We start from the raw sequence: 17678 nt of genomic DNA on the forward strand, positions 1-17678 counted from the left end.
CTCTCCCCCCCTTCGACCGTTTTCTACCATCTCAAGAATTTCTCTCACTCGGCTTCAAGGCGTATTCCGGCATATGGAGTTAACCATGGTGTCTTTCTTGTATTTTTTTGTTTCCTTGGTTTATTGGCTTGTTTTATGTTTTTAATATGGCTGTTTTTATTACACACAGCTTCTTGTTACTTATTTTTTTTTTCAGGTTCTTGCCTTCCTGGACTGACTTGAATGTAAGAGTGAGTTTCGGAATTTGGAATGGTGTTATTTTCATGTATTTGATCTCGCCTTTTTTTTTTTAATCATAAATTTTACTGCTAAAACGGGAGTTTCGATTTCTGGGGTCTATGTAGGAGCGTGAATTTCCAGTGCTTTATATCTCTCTCTCTCTCTCTCTCTCTCTCTCTCTCTCTCTCTCTCTCTCTCTCTCTCTCTAATAATCTGCTTTTATTTCGGAATCACACTTGTATTAGTGTGAAGTGCCTTTCACACTAAAAATTCGACCACCAAGGATAACAGTAAAACCGTAGCTCCTTCAGATTTGATAAATGTATTAGCATTTAGTTATTAGCACTGAATGATGCTTCCTCGTAGAGCCACAGAATATTTGAGTCTTTTTTATGTTGTGTTAAATAACTGGCCTTGTGCCAGCGCTGGCTCTTCCTCGTATGAGTAGCCCGTCGAGAGTTGTGTATTTTACGCTTATTGTTTTAATTTTTGCCTCTGTTACTTGCTTGTTACTTGGAGACTTTTGTCGTTACAGTTTTACGTCATTTAGTATTTGAATGAATGATATTTTGTAAATGATAATATTACAGTTTTAACGTCATTTGCATTTATATGCGTATATATAAAATATATATATATATATATATATATATATATATATATATATATATATATATATATATATATATATATAGATATATATATATATATATATATATATATATATATATATAGATAGAGAGAGAGAGAGAGAGAGAGAGAGAGAGAGAGAGAGAGAGAGAGAGAGATAAGATAAAATCCTGTTTATTTAACAAAAGCCCATACCCGATATTGCGTACAAATGTTTGGATAGAAAAATTAAGTGATTTTTGGTGATCTGAATGTTGATAAATGTTTGTTAACTATAAGGCTGTTAAGTTTTAAAATTGTCAACTTCTTTGCAGGTTGTTTTCTAGCCTATGAGCACACCCAGGAAGTGACAGTTATACTCTGAAGCAAAATGTAGTTTTGCGCGTAAGAAGCCATAAAGCTGCCGGAAGTAAATTAGACTGTGAAGGGTGTTAGAACTGGCCTCTGTTCATAATTTGCGCGTGCTGGCTAATGCGTTGACGTTTTGACTCTTGCAAGTGAAGGAATGGCTAACTCAGTCCCTTATAGACTGACTCGGTTTTGCGTTTGCGCTAGAGTAGCAGATTTTGGAGAAACTGTTTCTTAGGCGGTCCCCATTTTACTTTTTATTTTCACCCCCCCCCCCATTCTTCTGACATGTATCCAACTTTTCGTGGTTATTTATTTTCTTCCCGTCATACAGATGGTTAAGGACAGATGGATAAGCGAATGCCTGTTGATTAGAATCTCGTTAATTTTAATTCCTCATTGGACGAGTGGGTACCGTTCTCAGCTAGCTCTCTGCTGGCCCCGCGTTCGATTCTCCAACCGGCCAATGAAGAATTAGAGGAATATATTTCTGGTGATAGAAATTCATTTCTCGCTATAATGTGGTTCGGGTTCCATAATAAGCTGTAGGTCCCGTTGCTAGGTAACCAATTGGTTCTTAGCCACGTAAAATAAATTAATCCTTCGGGCCAGCCCTCTCTAGGAGAGCTGTTAATCAGCTCAGTGGTCTGGTTAAACTAAGGTATACGTAACTTTTTCTATATTACTTCGAAGAGCTGAGAGAGAGAGAGAGAGAGAGAGAGAGAGAGAGAGAGAGAGAGAGAGAGAGAGAGAGAGAGAGAGAGGAGTTATAATGTTTGCGTTTTAACGCCTACCAACAACATTCTCTGCCATGAACTGGTCCTGCTTATATCCTCAGCCTCTTGATACTTTAAGGAAAACTTTAACGAAAACTTTTGAGAGTTTGGAAACTTGTTACCTGATATTTATTATTTAGATTTCATCTCATAAACCTATTAACTGATATTTAATATTTAGGTTTCATCTCATAAATCTACCACCTTATATTATTAAATATTTAGATTTCAACTCGTAAATCTGCCACTTTATATTTTATTTTATATTTAGATTTCAGTTTAAATCTCCCTCCTTATATTATTTTATATTTAGATTTCAGTTCATAAATCTCCCTCCTCATATTATTTTAGATTTAGATTTCAGCAAAAAAAATCTACGTAGATAATACGGTAGACGCTTTAATGGATTATCGGTACTTAACGTCGCATAGCATCCGGAACCAGAAACAGGTAGCCGGCTTATTTGAAGAAGGGATTAAGTTCGACTGGTTGGACGTCTGTTATTCGTGGAGCACTGTCGGGTTTGAATAGAGCGAGGACTTTACTATCGACCTCCCCTTTTCCAGGAGCCCTTTAATGGCTGAAAGAATGGACACAGCTTCAATTTATGAGTTCTGTTCTACAGGCAGATATGGTCAGAAGGACAAGAGATTATAGTCGGTTAAAGGTTATTAATAGACTATTTTTTTTTAAAGGTCGGAGACTCTTGGTGGATAAGGAATGGAATGCTGGCTTTGACGGGGTAATGGAAGGTCGAAGTACTTGGTGTATGGATTTTAAAACATTTTTCTGTTTCAGTTACTTTTTTTTATAGCGTAAAAAATTTTTCTTTTTTACAAGCATAAGAATTGAGAGATTTTTCTGGGAGAGAGGTCTTAATTTTTTCCTTACATTATAATCACGGGAATGTCTCCCTTAAATAGAGTATAAATGGCCATCGAAGACAAATTTATTTTCGACCCAACATTAGTTCGGACTAAACTTCAAGAACAACCACTGTCAAGACAGTCAAGGTTAAGACATGTAAAGCTGTAGAGTTTACATAGTACATGTTTATACATAATGAATAATATAAGATTCTGTGTCATGTACGTTGATAAATTTGTTACATATACTCTGAGATTGTATCATAGAATTGTTACCAGCCTTGACGTTTTCGCCTTGTACAATCTGTGTCTTGTAGAAAGTTAAGTATATCTTAGGTTAACCAGATTAACAGTTCTCCTAGGGCTGGCCCGAAGGATTAGACTTATTTCACGTGGCTAAGAACCAATTGGTTGCCTAGCAACGGGACCTACAGCTTATTGTGGAATCCGAACCACATTATAGCGAGAAATGAATTCCTATCACCAGAAATAAATTCCTCTTATTCTTCATTGGCCGGTCGGAGACTCGAACGCCCGCCCAGCAGAGTGCTAGCCGAGAACTATACCGACCCATCCAAGGAGGAACTGTGTCTTGTAGAAAATTGATGAACTGGGCTAAACGTGTTTCAGAATTGAGTGTTTAGTAAACCTAAAGATGTCTGCAGTAACTGGTAGGTAATCGGATTTCAGTAACCTTTCAGGAACCAGTTGCGTAACTGAAATTATAATTCAATGCGATATAGTATCCAAGTTTCATCCGGATGTTCTCAGGGCCTAGTTAAGATCTCCGATAATGAACGGTTTTTTTTTTTTTCATCACCTGCACAAAATATTTTTTTTTAATCTCTGCAAGCTTCCTTTTACCTGTTTATAAGAGCCAACTTTACCATTTCATCACTAAAAAATACACATGAACTTTTTCATTCCAGTTAAGATGGATGTGTGCATGTGTCTATTTTCTCCAGAAATATCTAAAGGGCGTGGATCACCCCGAAGAGGTCATTGTTCCATTTGGTTGTTTATTTACCTGTCCTTATAATTTACGGGTGTCCTTTTCGCCTCTCACTTCAGTCACTTTAGTTAACTTAGGATCCTCACTTCATCTCAGTTTTCGCACCCTTCTTCGGGTCAACCCGTCTTATATTTTTTTCTGTTTTTATTTACCTAAGTATATAAGTGTGAAATTACTTTTTATTTAGCCTATAAATGTTACTTGACTTCATTTTTTTTTTATTTCTTCCATGATAATTGTTATAAAGACCGTTTCATTTATTCACACAAATATTGTTGTCCAAATGAAGTATATAGAGTGCTTTAATGACCTTGTCTTGATAACCCTCTGGGAATTACCTATTTTGACAGTTATTAGTATGATAACTGTTTAGTATTGGAGCAATGGAAGAGGTTTGCTTTGGTTGTCACGGTTTGTTCTCTCTCTCTCTCTCTCTCTCTCTCTCTCTCTCTCTCTCTCTCTCTCTCTCTCTCTCTCTCTCTCAAAATATCCATTTTGATTTCAATTTCAGAAAAGATTTTGCAAGGCTTTTAGGAAGAGTGGCTTCGCATTATTTTCATGGTTGCTTTAATTGGATTGCCCTGGTCGTGGCTCGAGTTTTGTACAGTAATATGTTCAGCTCTTATTTCCTTTCACTGCTCTTTTATTAGAATGGCTTTCGGCAAGTCAGGTTGAGCAAACCTGGCCTTTATTCGTATTTTTTCCAGTATAGATATTGTATGATGATGTGCAACAACCACCCATTTTTTATTTGGTACTGCAGTGAGAGTCGACGCACACTCTTCATTTGTATATTTTATACCTTCTTTAAGGTGGTTATGCCCTTGGTTCGGTTTGTTTGTCTGTTTACCCGTTTGATTTTTTGTTTGTTTGTTTACCTGTTGTTTGTATTTGAGTGTATTAGCAGGATTACGCAAGAAATCTTTTGTTGGGCTACGAAGATTTGCCAGAAGGTGGGCCACGTGGCTGATACAAAAGGATCAGATTTTGGAAGAGTCACGTAACTTTTAGGGAGAAGGTATCTTTTGCAAGATGGTAGATCAGGCTTTTTTTCGTTTTAATGTTCCAAGAAACTGAGACTGAATACCATTACTGGCGATTTTGTTGACAGTGTTTAGAGGTTACTTCTTGACTTTGTAAAAAGTTTTGCGGTCTCCAGATGCTCCTCATATAATAATATTAGGCTTGAACATCATCATTTGAGTCTAGTCCAGACTCGACAGAGACAATAAATAGTAAAAAGTAAAAATAAAAAAAACTTATCTCAAAGGCGGGAAAAGTGTTTCATTAAAATTCAAGAGAATCACAGAAAACAAAGCGCATTTGCTCACATTCAAAATCGTAACGAAAAAATCGTTGTTTTCAGAGGTAGTGCCCTTGAGGGAGGTTTTAGTTTTTCATTTAATATGCCTGTATACCCATACATTAGTGTGCCTGTCACCATTAATGTGTCTGTCAAAGTATCCTTGTCATCACACCACCTACACAGTTACAGGGATTTCAATCATCATGCGTAGGTGGGGTAAGGGAGATTGTCTGTTTGTCGCGTCATACTGGTCATCACAACTCGTGCGTGGTTGAAGAGATTTCAGTCAGCCTTGGTAAAAATGTAAGCCATTATGCTTACATGTGCATAAAGAGCGATCTTCCGTGTGGATGTCCTTTTTGTTTTGCCCATTGCTTTGTCATTACAATTCTTATACATTTTAACCATTGGTACATAGGTAGACCAGCGTGCAGAGGTGTGCATAAAGGAAGATTGTTTGTCTGTACGTTTATGCATTTGCCACACTTGACTTGCCATTCCAACCTTGTTAAATATATCTCCGCCAGTTTGGTATATATGCAAACCATAATGCTTAGGTATGCGTGCGAGGCGATTGTCTTGTTTGCCTGCCTGTCAAAGTGTCTGTTCCACTTTTAACGCGGCCATTACAACCCTTCTTATAGGGCTGAAGAAATATTGGTCAAACTTGCTGAAAGATAGACCATCTTGCAAAAATTTGGTGAAGGGAGATTTCGACCTGTCCATAGTGTTTGTTACTCTTACCTTGTCTTTGCAACTTTTCTTATAGAAGAAAGGGATTTCAGTTACACTTGATGTAAAAGTAGGCAGTCATGCATTGACGTGCATGGATGTATGTGCATGTGTGTCTGTCAGTGTATCTGTTATGCTTGCTGCCATCGCATCTCCTTTTGTAATTGAAGGGACTTACGTCTTTTTTGATAAGTACGATCATCATGTTAAGTTCCTCGTTGGGACGTCTTTTTTGATAAGTACGACCATCATGTTAAGTTCCTCGTTGGGACGTCTTTTTTGATAAGTACGACCATCATGTTAAGTTCCTCGTTGGGACGTCTTTTTTGATAAGTACGACCATCATGTTAAGTTCCTCGTTGGGTAAGTACGACCATCATGTTAAGTTCCTCGTTGGGAGAGTCGGTAGAGTTCTTGCTTAGCACTCTGCTAGGCCCGAGTTCGAGTCCCCGGCCTGGCCAATGAAGACTTAGAGGAATTTATTTCTGGTGATAGAAATTCATTTGTCGGTATAATGTGGTTCGGATTCCACAATTAGCTGTAGGTCCCGTTGCTAGGTAACCAATTGGTTCTTAGCCACGTAAAATACATCTAAACCTTCGGGCCAGCCCTCTCTAGGAGAGCTGTTAATCAGCTCAGTGGTCTGGTTAAACTAAGGTATACTTAACAACCATCTTGCTTATGGACATGAAGGAAGAGCTTCCGTCTTGACTGTCCTTCAGTGCTTCTGTCACTCAGGCCTTGTGATTGTCACTCATGGACGGGTGACGTACGGGGCAATATGGGCATGTCTCATTAAACACATTGCAATTTTAATGATATTTCCGCTGTCTTGTACTTATTGGGTAGTCGACTTCGTGGATTGCAGTCAGTGTAGAATATCAACAGAAAAAGGGAAAATTACTTTCTGAGCTATGCCATCTAAGATTGTATAAATATAATGTCGAATTACCAGCGTCTGCTGGGTCAAATGAAGGAGGGGGATAGCAACCTCATTCCTAAAGATCTGCTGAGATTCCGGAATGCTGTTGCAACCTCCTGCCGCCACCAGCTTCAAGTGAGAAAAGGCATATGGCGGTCAAAAGATGAATTAATCCTATGGCGTGAATGTTTACGTTTGATTCTTTCACTACCCTCACCTTTCAAGTTACTTGTGCATTTGATGCTCACATAATCACTGTTACAGTGTCATACGTTGTTTTGCTACTCGATTCTCCCCCGTCCCTTTCTTTTCCATTTCTGTTCCTTCTGTATCCCCCACCCCCACCCACTTTTCCTCACTTCTTCAGCTACCCCCTCCCGTTATTCCCCCTCCCCCCAGTTTCCTTTTCTCCCCTCGTGGATACAAGAGCTGCATTATTAACTAAGGGGAACCGAGGGGAAGTTATTGGTTCGAGCGTTCCCTCTCTCTTGTGTGTATATGATTTTGGTCATTGTTTTGATGAAAAGATAATCATTGAGAATTGCGCTCATTGTTCCTCAATCGTGGGGAACTTGGTTGATGAGATGGTATTATTTTCAGACTTAAACTTTTATGGTTTTTTATCTTTACTTTCGACAGCCAACAGAATTTCTAGTGTGAATAGGATAAAATTCTGTAAGTATTTTGAAAACATGCTACTTACATTAGTGTAGCTTCATAAAGACGTTCATAATTGTTAATAAGGAATTATGCCTTGAAAGGAGGAACGATGTCTTCGTGAGAAGGGACTGCGGAACGGGACAAGAGTTAATTTTCTTTCATGGATGCCGTAGTCGAGGAGATAGTCCTGTAATCTTATTGATCCAGATCTTGTGAGAGAAACAGATAGGGGGAAGGATGGGGGATATGAGTGAACTAGAGCAAAAGATAGTATGTGGAGTGTGGGAGACAGAGAGACAGAATAGTGACTGCCTTCTGGAACACAGTGACTATAAAAGATAATTTTGCAAATATCAGTTAGGAAGGGGACTTCAGTCATGTAAGTTTTGTATAATAATTTTGTTGGCAATATAGACAGATAAACAACCGAAATGGAATTGGCATCAGAAAACATCGAAAGGAATATTAATATACTTAGCGAAGTTGAAGACAGTTGGTGTAGGTAGTGGATTAAGTGTGAATTAACATTGGTTTTTCTTGTGACTTTTCTCGTCTATAATGAAGTTGGGCTATTGATGCGTTGTTACTATTGCTGTTATTAGAAGGCTTAAGCTGGTGCTGGTCTTGTGCCGTCGTGAGTCATACGCCTATGACAATTATGCTCTTTTTTTTTTTTTTTTTTTTTTTTAACTGGAGCAACCCAGATACAAATTCAGTGATTGGATGCTTAGTGTTTTAATTAACTTATTTTTCATGGGGATTATCTTCGTTTCTTCTTATTGTTAATGAAATTTATTGGCAAGTTATTATAAAAATTAAATGATATTCAACAAACAGCAGTAGAGCGAGGCATGTACGCCCACAGCGAGGACAAAAACTATGTATTATCATTTATTAGCATATTAATTAGGAAACATCGAATAGAACAAGAGAACCAAATAGTCTTGTCAAATAGATGTCTGTGTTGAAGCGTCACTTGAAGGTCTCACGCAAGTAGCTGCATGCGTACGAGTTCTCATAGGCCGAAAGGTTTGGGACACAAGATTCTCTCTTTATTTCTGTTCGCAGGTTATAGCTCTGCGGGGCGTGCTTCTTCCCGGGCGTTTAGGATTACGCGTTAAGGAGATTTTTTTTAGCAGATAGATTTTAAAGTTTTTTCATCCATGAGTAAGCAAGGAGGACTTAAAAGGATTTCCACAGGTGATTTTTGAGTCGTCCTTTTTCTTACGTGCGTCTCCCTCTAGTCGTAAATGCGACCGCGCCTACATGCAGGTGCGCACGGGGAGATATTCGCTTATGTAGTTATCTCCATGTGCACCATATTCAAGTATATGCGCTCGTAAACCTTACTTTACATGCTTAGGCACTTCGTATTGTTACTGGGTTTGATGACTTCGATGGATCGTGTTTAAGGTTTCCTTTGATTGCTGGGTTTTTACAACCAGGTTTGCTTGGGGCTCTGCTACTAAAGATCGTGGGTTGTTTAAATTTTGGATTTGCAAGACTTGCAGGTAACATTGATAGTGAGTGCTTGAAAACCTTATCGTTCAAATTAAGGAAAAGGTGAAAGTTTGTAACTCGGGTTTCTCTCTCTCTCTCTCTCTCTCTCTCTCTCTCTCTCTCTCTCTCTCTCTCTCTCTCTCTCTCTCTCTCTCTCTCTCTCTTTGAAGGCTACCAGTGGTTGATGTAGTCCGTAACTTGACTTCAGTTATGAACGTATTTTATGGTAGAGAGAGAGAGCATGTTACATACAAAACTTCTCAAGTAGCTTATTGTCTTTGGATAGTCATTCTCGTGTTTATAATTTAGTGTCTTTCAGTGAATAACTGTACTTAGTCTTTGAGTAGAGCTGTGAACAGATCATCACTTCTGTAATAAAAAGGAGAATGTTTGTTGTTTGGCTTAGGTAGAAATTCAAGGTATTGTGCAGAGAGTTGGAAGCATTTTTTTTTGTATGTCAACAATATCATCATCATCATAATCATACTTATATCACCTCTAACGTCGCGAGACACAAAGGATGTCAGAACATCAATAGAAATAATTTATACTTTGTTTTGAGTGGGCTCTTGTAATTGAAACTTTCTGTTAAACTACTTGCCAGCGTTTCCTTATTTATAGATCTTTTTCCATGCATTTTAACAACACCTTTTCAACATCCTTTTAGTAATTTCCGGTGATTAGAGGGATTTGAAAAGACAATCGTGTTTTTATGTTGATAAAATTAGTCCTGGGTAGATTGAAGCGAATCTCATGTTTATCAAGGTTCAAACCTTAATACTTTTATGGTGATAAAATTTCTTATTTAGATTTAAATTTGAGTCAGCGCTTTATCAACCTATAGATTTTGGATCCATGTTTTTATCGTCTTGAAAGGAAGCGATCGGTCTGAATTGTGGAGAAAAATGTTCCCTGACAGAGGGCCAGTTGTACCTTTTATCTAATTAAGGCTGAAATAAATTTTGAATCCCTCTGGCCTGAGGGCACTCGAACTACACTGAGGCTGAATGTTTGAGAAATTGATAAACCAAATAAATGATGGTGATGAGAGTCTACTGTTGGTAGTGTGGTGTTTGTTTTGTGGATCGAGAGAGAGAGTGGGCGTGGCTAAGTGGGCGAAAAACCCCTACTCCGTGTATTTTTGGTGTGCCCTCCGAGCTCATCTCTAAGGTCAATAGTGATGACCCTCGACTCTCCCCACCTCTCTTCCTTTCCATTCATTTTTTTTATTCGTTTTTGTTCTTCCTTTCCTTAACTTATTTCTTATCCTTTCTCGTTCAGTCATGCACGTTGGGAAGGTTGGAAGGCTTTCGCAACGTATTTTTTTGCTTGTTTTTGTTGTTCAATTTGTATTTTTTTGTATGTTGTCGTTTCAGATTTGTGTATATACGTTTTATACATATACATATATATATATATATATATATATATATATATATATATATATATATATATATATATATATATATATATATATATATATATATATTTCATTGAAGACATTGATGTTTTTGTTTTGACTCACTTGATAATTAAATATCACCATTGAATAGTTTAGTATATGTATTGTCTTAACAACAAATGGAATTTGGCCATGGTTGTAGTCACTAGTTTTTACAGGTCACATGCTACTCATAGACTAGTTATGAGATTGATAATAATAATAATAATAATAATAATAATAATAATAATAATAATAATAATAAAATAGCAGGGAGTATGGCTCGAGTAGATAAAGCGTCATGGCAGTAAAAATATGAAAGGGTGTAGTACGCATTTCAGTAATTCATGTCCTTAAGAAAATCAGGTATTGTAACTTTTTAGTAGAAATATTACTCTTGTTTTTTGCGCTTTCTTTCTGGTGGAAAAGGAGGAGAAGGTCGCCTATTGGAAATAAGGAGAGACGAGAGGTTATGGGAAAATCTTTTCGAAGATCCCGCTGTATTGAACTTGTCTCCTCGGAGTTGTAGCAATTTATTGACTTCCTCCGGGAGGGAAGAGTCTGCTGCTGCTGCTGCTGAGCTCTTCGGTTTTTTGACCCAGTTATTTATTGCTCCTTCCACTGTGGGATCCTTTCATATTGCGTTCGAAGCGGCTTGGATAGTCCGCTTGCGGTTGCCAGTATGAATATTTTCTGGGAGGCGAGGTTTTGATGTGACTTTATTTTTGAAACATTTTCTCTTTTGCTGAACTGTTTTATTGACACATTGAACGGTGATTTATTTTGTCAGCTTTGTTGTTGTTACCTAGTTTTTTATGCATTCCGTAATTTGATGGTGGTTATGGAGGATGCAGTGTAATTGTTCCCCGAATAAACTCAATCTGCAGGAAACTTGTTTTGATCCTGTCTAAAAGTGATTGTAAGAACCCGTTGCAAAAACAGTTCTATTCGATAACAGATAACCTAATTCAGTAATTCTCAACCGGAACGTTTCCTTCTAATTTTGATTCCATTAATCGATTCTTGGAAGTAAAATGTCAGTTGAATTATGTCTCGCGGGTCTTTCAGTGTTGCTTTGCAGGTGCTGTTATGCAGGGTGTTTAGGCTCTCCGTGGGCGGATATGGGCGTGCCGTTCTCTGTCCCAGGTGGACTTTTTTTTTTTTTTTTTTTTTTTTTTTTTTTTTTCAGTATTGCTGGGTGATTGTTGTGGGCTAAAGGGGGAACACCTGTCGCACCGACAACGCCCAGGCGTATTCATCTGATACGCGCCCCCGTACTAGGAGAGAGAGAGAGAGAGAGAGAGAGAGAGAGAGAGAGAGAGAGAGAGAGAGAGAAGAGAAATCTTATAAATGGTTTTTAGCTCGATGAGGGTGAGGATTACCTCGTCGAGATCCTCCTGTTTTAGTGGCATACGTCTTGACGGAATAAAGAATATGTTTAGTGTTCTCTCTCTCTCTCTCTCTCTCTCTCTCTCTCTCTCTCTCTCTCTCTCTCTCTCTCTCTCTCTCTCTCTCTCTCTCTCACACACACACACACACACACACACACACACACACACACACACACACACTTGGACAATTTTTCCTGGATTTAAAGCTGTGTCCATAAGCTGTCATTTTTGGATCAAAATGTACGAATAACAGAGAGAGAGAGAGAGAGAGAGAGAGAGAGAGAGAGAGTTAAGAGCTGTGTTTTGTTGTCATTTATGATGTCCTTCCTAAGTTGCATTTAAGTATATACGGGATAAAACCTTAGCGTTCATTGTTGTAAATTCTTTCATGACAACTCATTTTTGCCTTAGGACCGCGTTCTGCGTTTTCATACCATTTCAGGCTGATATTTTATTCCGGATTTAAATTGCTCTTGAAAACTGTTGAACTGTTATTGGTTCATCTCCACTCCCTCTCCTAAATGTTAATGTGTAGTTTTGTGCATGTCGACCGGATACTGAGGACTGTTTCTTACTTATCCGGCGGCGCGGAGCTGTTGTTAAGGGGCCGTTTCCTAAATGATCTTCACCTGTCATGGAGATACCGTTAATATGAATCACTACTCAGAGCGGCAATGTCAAGGGATCTTATCACCTTGTACTTGAACCTAATGTTGTTTGTGCTAGTGTGTACATTGAAGATATTGTATCGCTACATCATTCAGCTTTTTGACACAGTCGGTTTTGTGATGTGTAGGTTGTGTATGATACTTGTATTGAACCTTTATCAGTGCTTCTCGCATTAGGACTACAGGGGTTTTCCTTGTAGTCTATGTCATCAGACAGATAAGTGGGCGAAATAGATGCGTACACGAGGCAGGTTCTTCTGGCAGTCCGAGTAACTTTGCCAAATAGTGCACAGGCTATAACTATTTTGGCGTTTATTTTGAGGTGAATTAACTGTTGACCCTCACAGACATATGGAGTTCTTGCTAAAAATAATTTAATGCTGCAAGAAAGCTGTTTTGGTTTCGAAGCTTCTCAATGACCTCAGAGACGTTAATGAGATCAAAGGCCTCTGATCTTTTGTTTTGCCTCTCCTTTAAAAACTACCTCTTAGATGTCATCGGCGACTGTAGGCTGTTTTATTACTGCCAAAATTGCTGCAACCGGTGATTTCGTCGTTCCAGAACTTTAGTTTGGGTAATTATAATTTAGCAGATGGTCATAGGGATTTTATATCAAATCGAAAATCTTCCATCAGGACCCCACAAGCGTTGTTACCACTTGAAGCTTCCATTACTCTTCAGTCCATGGCACTTGGTTTAGTGCCATCGTGCCACTGACCAGTAACGAGATGTTTCCATTCCTGTTGCAGACGGACGACCCCGAAACAGAGCTGTGGATGTTATGTGATTGCAAGAGAGCTTTTAAAGCCTACCTTAATTCTGCATGCTCATGTGTCCGCTTATTTGATTTGTGTATTTTGTAATTGGGTTTGCTCGGTTTCCATAGAAGCATTCTCTTTTGTGAAAGTTTCTATGGCAATTCTATTGCTCTTTGACTATCACTGTATGGTGCTCATTTTGAATAATGATTAGCGTACCTTGTACGGTCGCCATTATTCTTTAAGCAGATATACATTATAACTCGTATAGTCCCTCCCTAAATATTTTGTTTTCTTTTTAGGTTAGGAGAGAGAGAGAGAGAGAGAGAGAGAGAGAGAGAGAGAGAGAGAGAGAGAGAGAGAGAGAGAGAGAGAAGGTAATGAGCTATAATGCCTTCAGATCAAACGAGACGAGATCCGTTAAGCCTCCAATGGGGATGGTCACGACTCCCATTGACCCCAGGATCTCCATACTTGCTGAAAAAAACCTCCTGCGTTATCGATGTTTGAGGAGTTCGACCTTTTTACACGTCTATGTCCATTCAAGAGGCGGGGGAGGAGAGAGAGAGAGAGAGAGAGAGAGAGAGAGAGAGAGAGAGAGAGAGAGAGAGAGCGCTACTGGTTCACAATACTCTGTGGAGACCTCTTGACAAGGCTCATAAAAAAATGTAATATGATCTCTAATAATACAAGGGCTGTCTACCAAGGGCCTTGTGACAATACGCTTCCGGATACGGTGGCTGAAACCCTATAATAAAGACAACATTGTACGTAAACACACACACGCTCTCTCAGTTCTTATGCATATTTTAACACTGACAATGGAAGTAATCCTGAAAAAAATGAATTTGTAAATTGCGTAGTATGTGGACTCTCTCTCTCTCTCTCTCTCTCTCTCTCTCTCTCTCTCTCTCTCTCTGTTTTCGTTTTTACTATAGGCTGTCTCTAGGGGCGTATAGGGAGTAGGACATAGCACCATCTGCCGTGTAATAGTTGGAGTGTAACAGGATTAAAGAATCGTGCCTTTTCTCCTTGTTTTGAGAGCGGAGGGAGACGTCTACGAAGTTATTTTTGGGAGGAAGTCTGTTGTGATGTCTATCTTATGAGGAAGGTACTGTTCGGTCTTTTCGTGTATTTCTTGCATTTTAATTCTCCCTGTTTTTCTTTAGAATATTTAACTTATCTTTTTATATTTCATGTGTGGAAGGGAGCGTATCGTTTTGCATTTTATCGGCCCATATACTTGCCATTAGTTGTTGGCTTGTAAGGTTCTTAACAGTTCCCTTTCTGTATGTGTTCATATTTAAATCTCATAATTCATATACTTGGAAGTCGCAACACGCTGTCTCATTGTGTATATGTTTAGATTTTATACCAGTTCAGATTCCTCTCTGTCGCCATGAGGATTTTTTTTTTTCACCGTGCATACACGATAAGAATATTGCATATTTTCTGTAATTTTGAGGGAATTAACAAGATCTGTCGTTTTTAAATGCTCTCTCTCTCTCTCTCTCTCTCTCTCTCTCTCTCTCTCTCTCTCTCTCTCTCTCTCTCTCAGTAGCAAACATCAAGGGCGTCTCTCTCTCTCGCTCTCTCATTCTCTCTCCTTCACACACACACACACACACACACACACACACACACACACACACACACACACAATAGCAAACATCAAGGGCGGGTGATACAACCGGCCCGGTTTAACGGTCGACCGTCCTCTTGCCGTTAGTTTTCTGAAATTAGATGTAATGATGAAAAGCTCTTTTTTAAGGTGGCCTCTGTTTTAAGAAAATTGGACTTTTCTTTCATTTACTGTAGGAAACTACATCGTGCTCTTGATCGGCGCATTTTCTTATAAGGTTACTGGGATTTGTTTTGTTCCTAGTCCACTTGACTTCTCATTTATAATAATAATGTCTTTGCCATTTATGTTTTTTTTTGTAGCTCTCTCTCTCTCTCTCTCTCTCTCACACACACACACACACACACACACACACACACACACACACACATACATATATATATGATATATATATATATATATATATATATATATATATATATATATATATATATATATATATATATATATATATATATATATATATAGTATATGTATATGTATATATACTGTATATAAAAAATATATATATATATATATATATATATATATATATATATATATATATATATATATATATATTTATTTATAAAAATTTATATATAATAAGATACTTAATAATGATATCATAACATTTAAGGTAATACACACACACACAGTTATATTACCTGAATTTTTACATCATCATTTTGTGTCTTATTGTAAAGTCTGTGTGTACTAATCCATAAAATGGCCGTTATGGAAATGTTTGCCGAGAACGCTAATGGTAATCTTTTTGTTTGAATAGGCTTTCTCTTAGTCATATTTAGGCTTATTTTGTTACTCCGGAGTGAGGGTTAATATTTAATTTTTTTTTATAGAGAAGGCATATGTTTAATACTCTATTTAATAAGACAAACATTTTAGAATTTCTTAGGCCTTAAGACTACAAGTTGAATACTGTTTCAGTTTGTCTGGACAGAGAACCCTGCATTAAATGTTGTGTTTTGTGATCTCTTTTCTTTTATTAAAAACCATTTTATTCGGTATTCTTGGGCCTAAACGATCCAGGAAGTGTTGCTATCGATTGGCCGAAGGAACTCCTTCACCGAACACTTCCTCATCCATAGATTTCGATATGAAGGGGATTGTGGGGGGGTTATTTCAATCCGTCTTGTGTGGCGCCCTCGTATAACCCCTGTAACAATCTCCTCTTCATCCTGTCACTACAGAGATGAAGAGCTTCCAGCGATCGATCTCTCCATTGCCTCTTCGAGTATGATTCCTTCTCATTTTTCATTTGGGGCGTCACGCGGCCCAAGGTGTGCTTGGCGGGGCTTGTTGGAGCAGTTGAATCAATGGCGTTACGTCTCTGGGTGGAATATATGGGATGTTATGTCTGATGGTGGAATGTAAGATGATGTTACGCCTGTTGGAGAGTATATTACATCTTTTGCCGCAAGGGATGTTACTTTGGTTGGGTGAGAGATGCTGTGGTTGTTGCGTGGTCCGGGAGATGATGTTTTTGTTGATTGATGTGAGAATGTTGCTTGTTTATTTTGGTGTGAGAGATGTCTGTTGCCTTGGGAAAATGTTGCTCGGCGTCAGAGATTTTTCGTTGCTTGTTGTAATATATAATGTAACTGATGTGACATTTTGAAAGGTGAACTTTTGTGTTCGTTAGTCTGCTATGAGTGATCCCTCTTAAGTGGGCGAGGTAATTATTTTTGTTCAGTGACTATATTTGGACAATGGCTGATTAGAATGATTTAATTGACCTTGTTTAATGTGAGTGATGTTACTAGAGGAACTTTTACGAGTGATTTTACCTTGGTTATTGTTTTGTTATTGTGAATGTAACTGCTGAAGCATCCCTTGTGTGAAGAAATGCTCGGTAATGGGAGAAATGTATTTTGTACAGTATATTTTGCATGCAGTTATTCCTTTTTTATCTACTGATTTCCCGTTGAAGGAAAACACAAAATATATTCTAATCCTTCTTATCATCATCCGTCAATTTCCTCTTTCTTTCCAGATCGACTTTGGTGGCGCTTGCGGCCTTTCTCGATGCCTTCCAACGCATAGCAGATGCTGCAACGAATGCTAAAGGTAATGTGGTCTCATTTAGTGCGAGTCTTTACATGGCTCTCGCTCCCTTCGTTACTTACATTCCTTTACCTGAAGGAATGGCTTAGAATCAAGCCTGTTTGCCTCGGTATTTTTATGCCCCTGGTTTATCGTTGGGGGTCATTGAGTGAGTGACGTGTTTGCTAATCTCTGCCTAGCTCTTTAATGTCCGCCCTTCTGATAAGGTGAATTTTGTTAAGCATTATAATATTTAGATCGTTAAAGGTAGGTACTTCAGACTTTAGTTATTTCATTTGTAAGGGGGACTTGACATTTCATGTGGTGGATCCAGTGGTCAAAGGTCAAGATAGGAATGTAACTTTGACAATGGCTTTTGAAAATATTTGATAAAGACTTCATATCTGCAGTGCATCTAATGACGCTAATAGGCTTAGTGAGGTCAGAGTTCAAATAGGAAATTAACCTAGTACATAACGTTTGAATTATACTAGATGGAGTAGTTAGCATGCACACTGCACTAAGAAGCCAATGCGCTTAATGAGGTCAAGGTCATAAGTCAAATTCGAACTTCCAACCCCTGGAATTATTTCACACAAACACACTTAATTCATTTATCGGTGGGTGCCAGAGTGAGGGAGAGTATGAGGTGCTGGAAGGGAGATGGTTGTAAAGCAATTCATTGAAAGAAACCAGATGGAATTGTTAGACCGAAGATTTCCAAGGAGGCTAGGAAAATTGTTTGTGACACGGCATGAAAGATG

General features: G+C 38.3%; 1 protein-coding gene across 14 annotated transcripts in view; it reads left to right on the forward strand.

Annotated features, from left to right (window-relative positions):
• The window catches only part of mim (missing-in-metastasis), a 347917-nt gene that overhangs the window by 62532 nt on the left and 267707 nt on the right, over positions 1 to 17678 (forward strand). For all 14 annotated transcript variants that reach the window (XM_067131216.1, XM_067131218.1, XM_067131217.1 and 11 more), the window contains one exon: positions 16865 to 16938. In XM_067131216.1, the coding sequence (XP_066987317.1) occupies positions 16865 to 16938 (74 nt within the window). The remainder of the gene's footprint in view (positions 1 to 16864; positions 16939 to 17678) is intronic.

The sequence above is a fragment of the Macrobrachium rosenbergii genome, chromosome 29 (assembly GCF_040412425.1).
Source record: "Macrobrachium rosenbergii isolate ZJJX-2024 chromosome 29, ASM4041242v1, whole genome shotgun sequence".
In the NCBI taxonomy this organism is placed as follows: Eukaryota; Metazoa; Arthropoda; class Malacostraca; order Decapoda; family Palaemonidae; genus Macrobrachium; species Macrobrachium rosenbergii.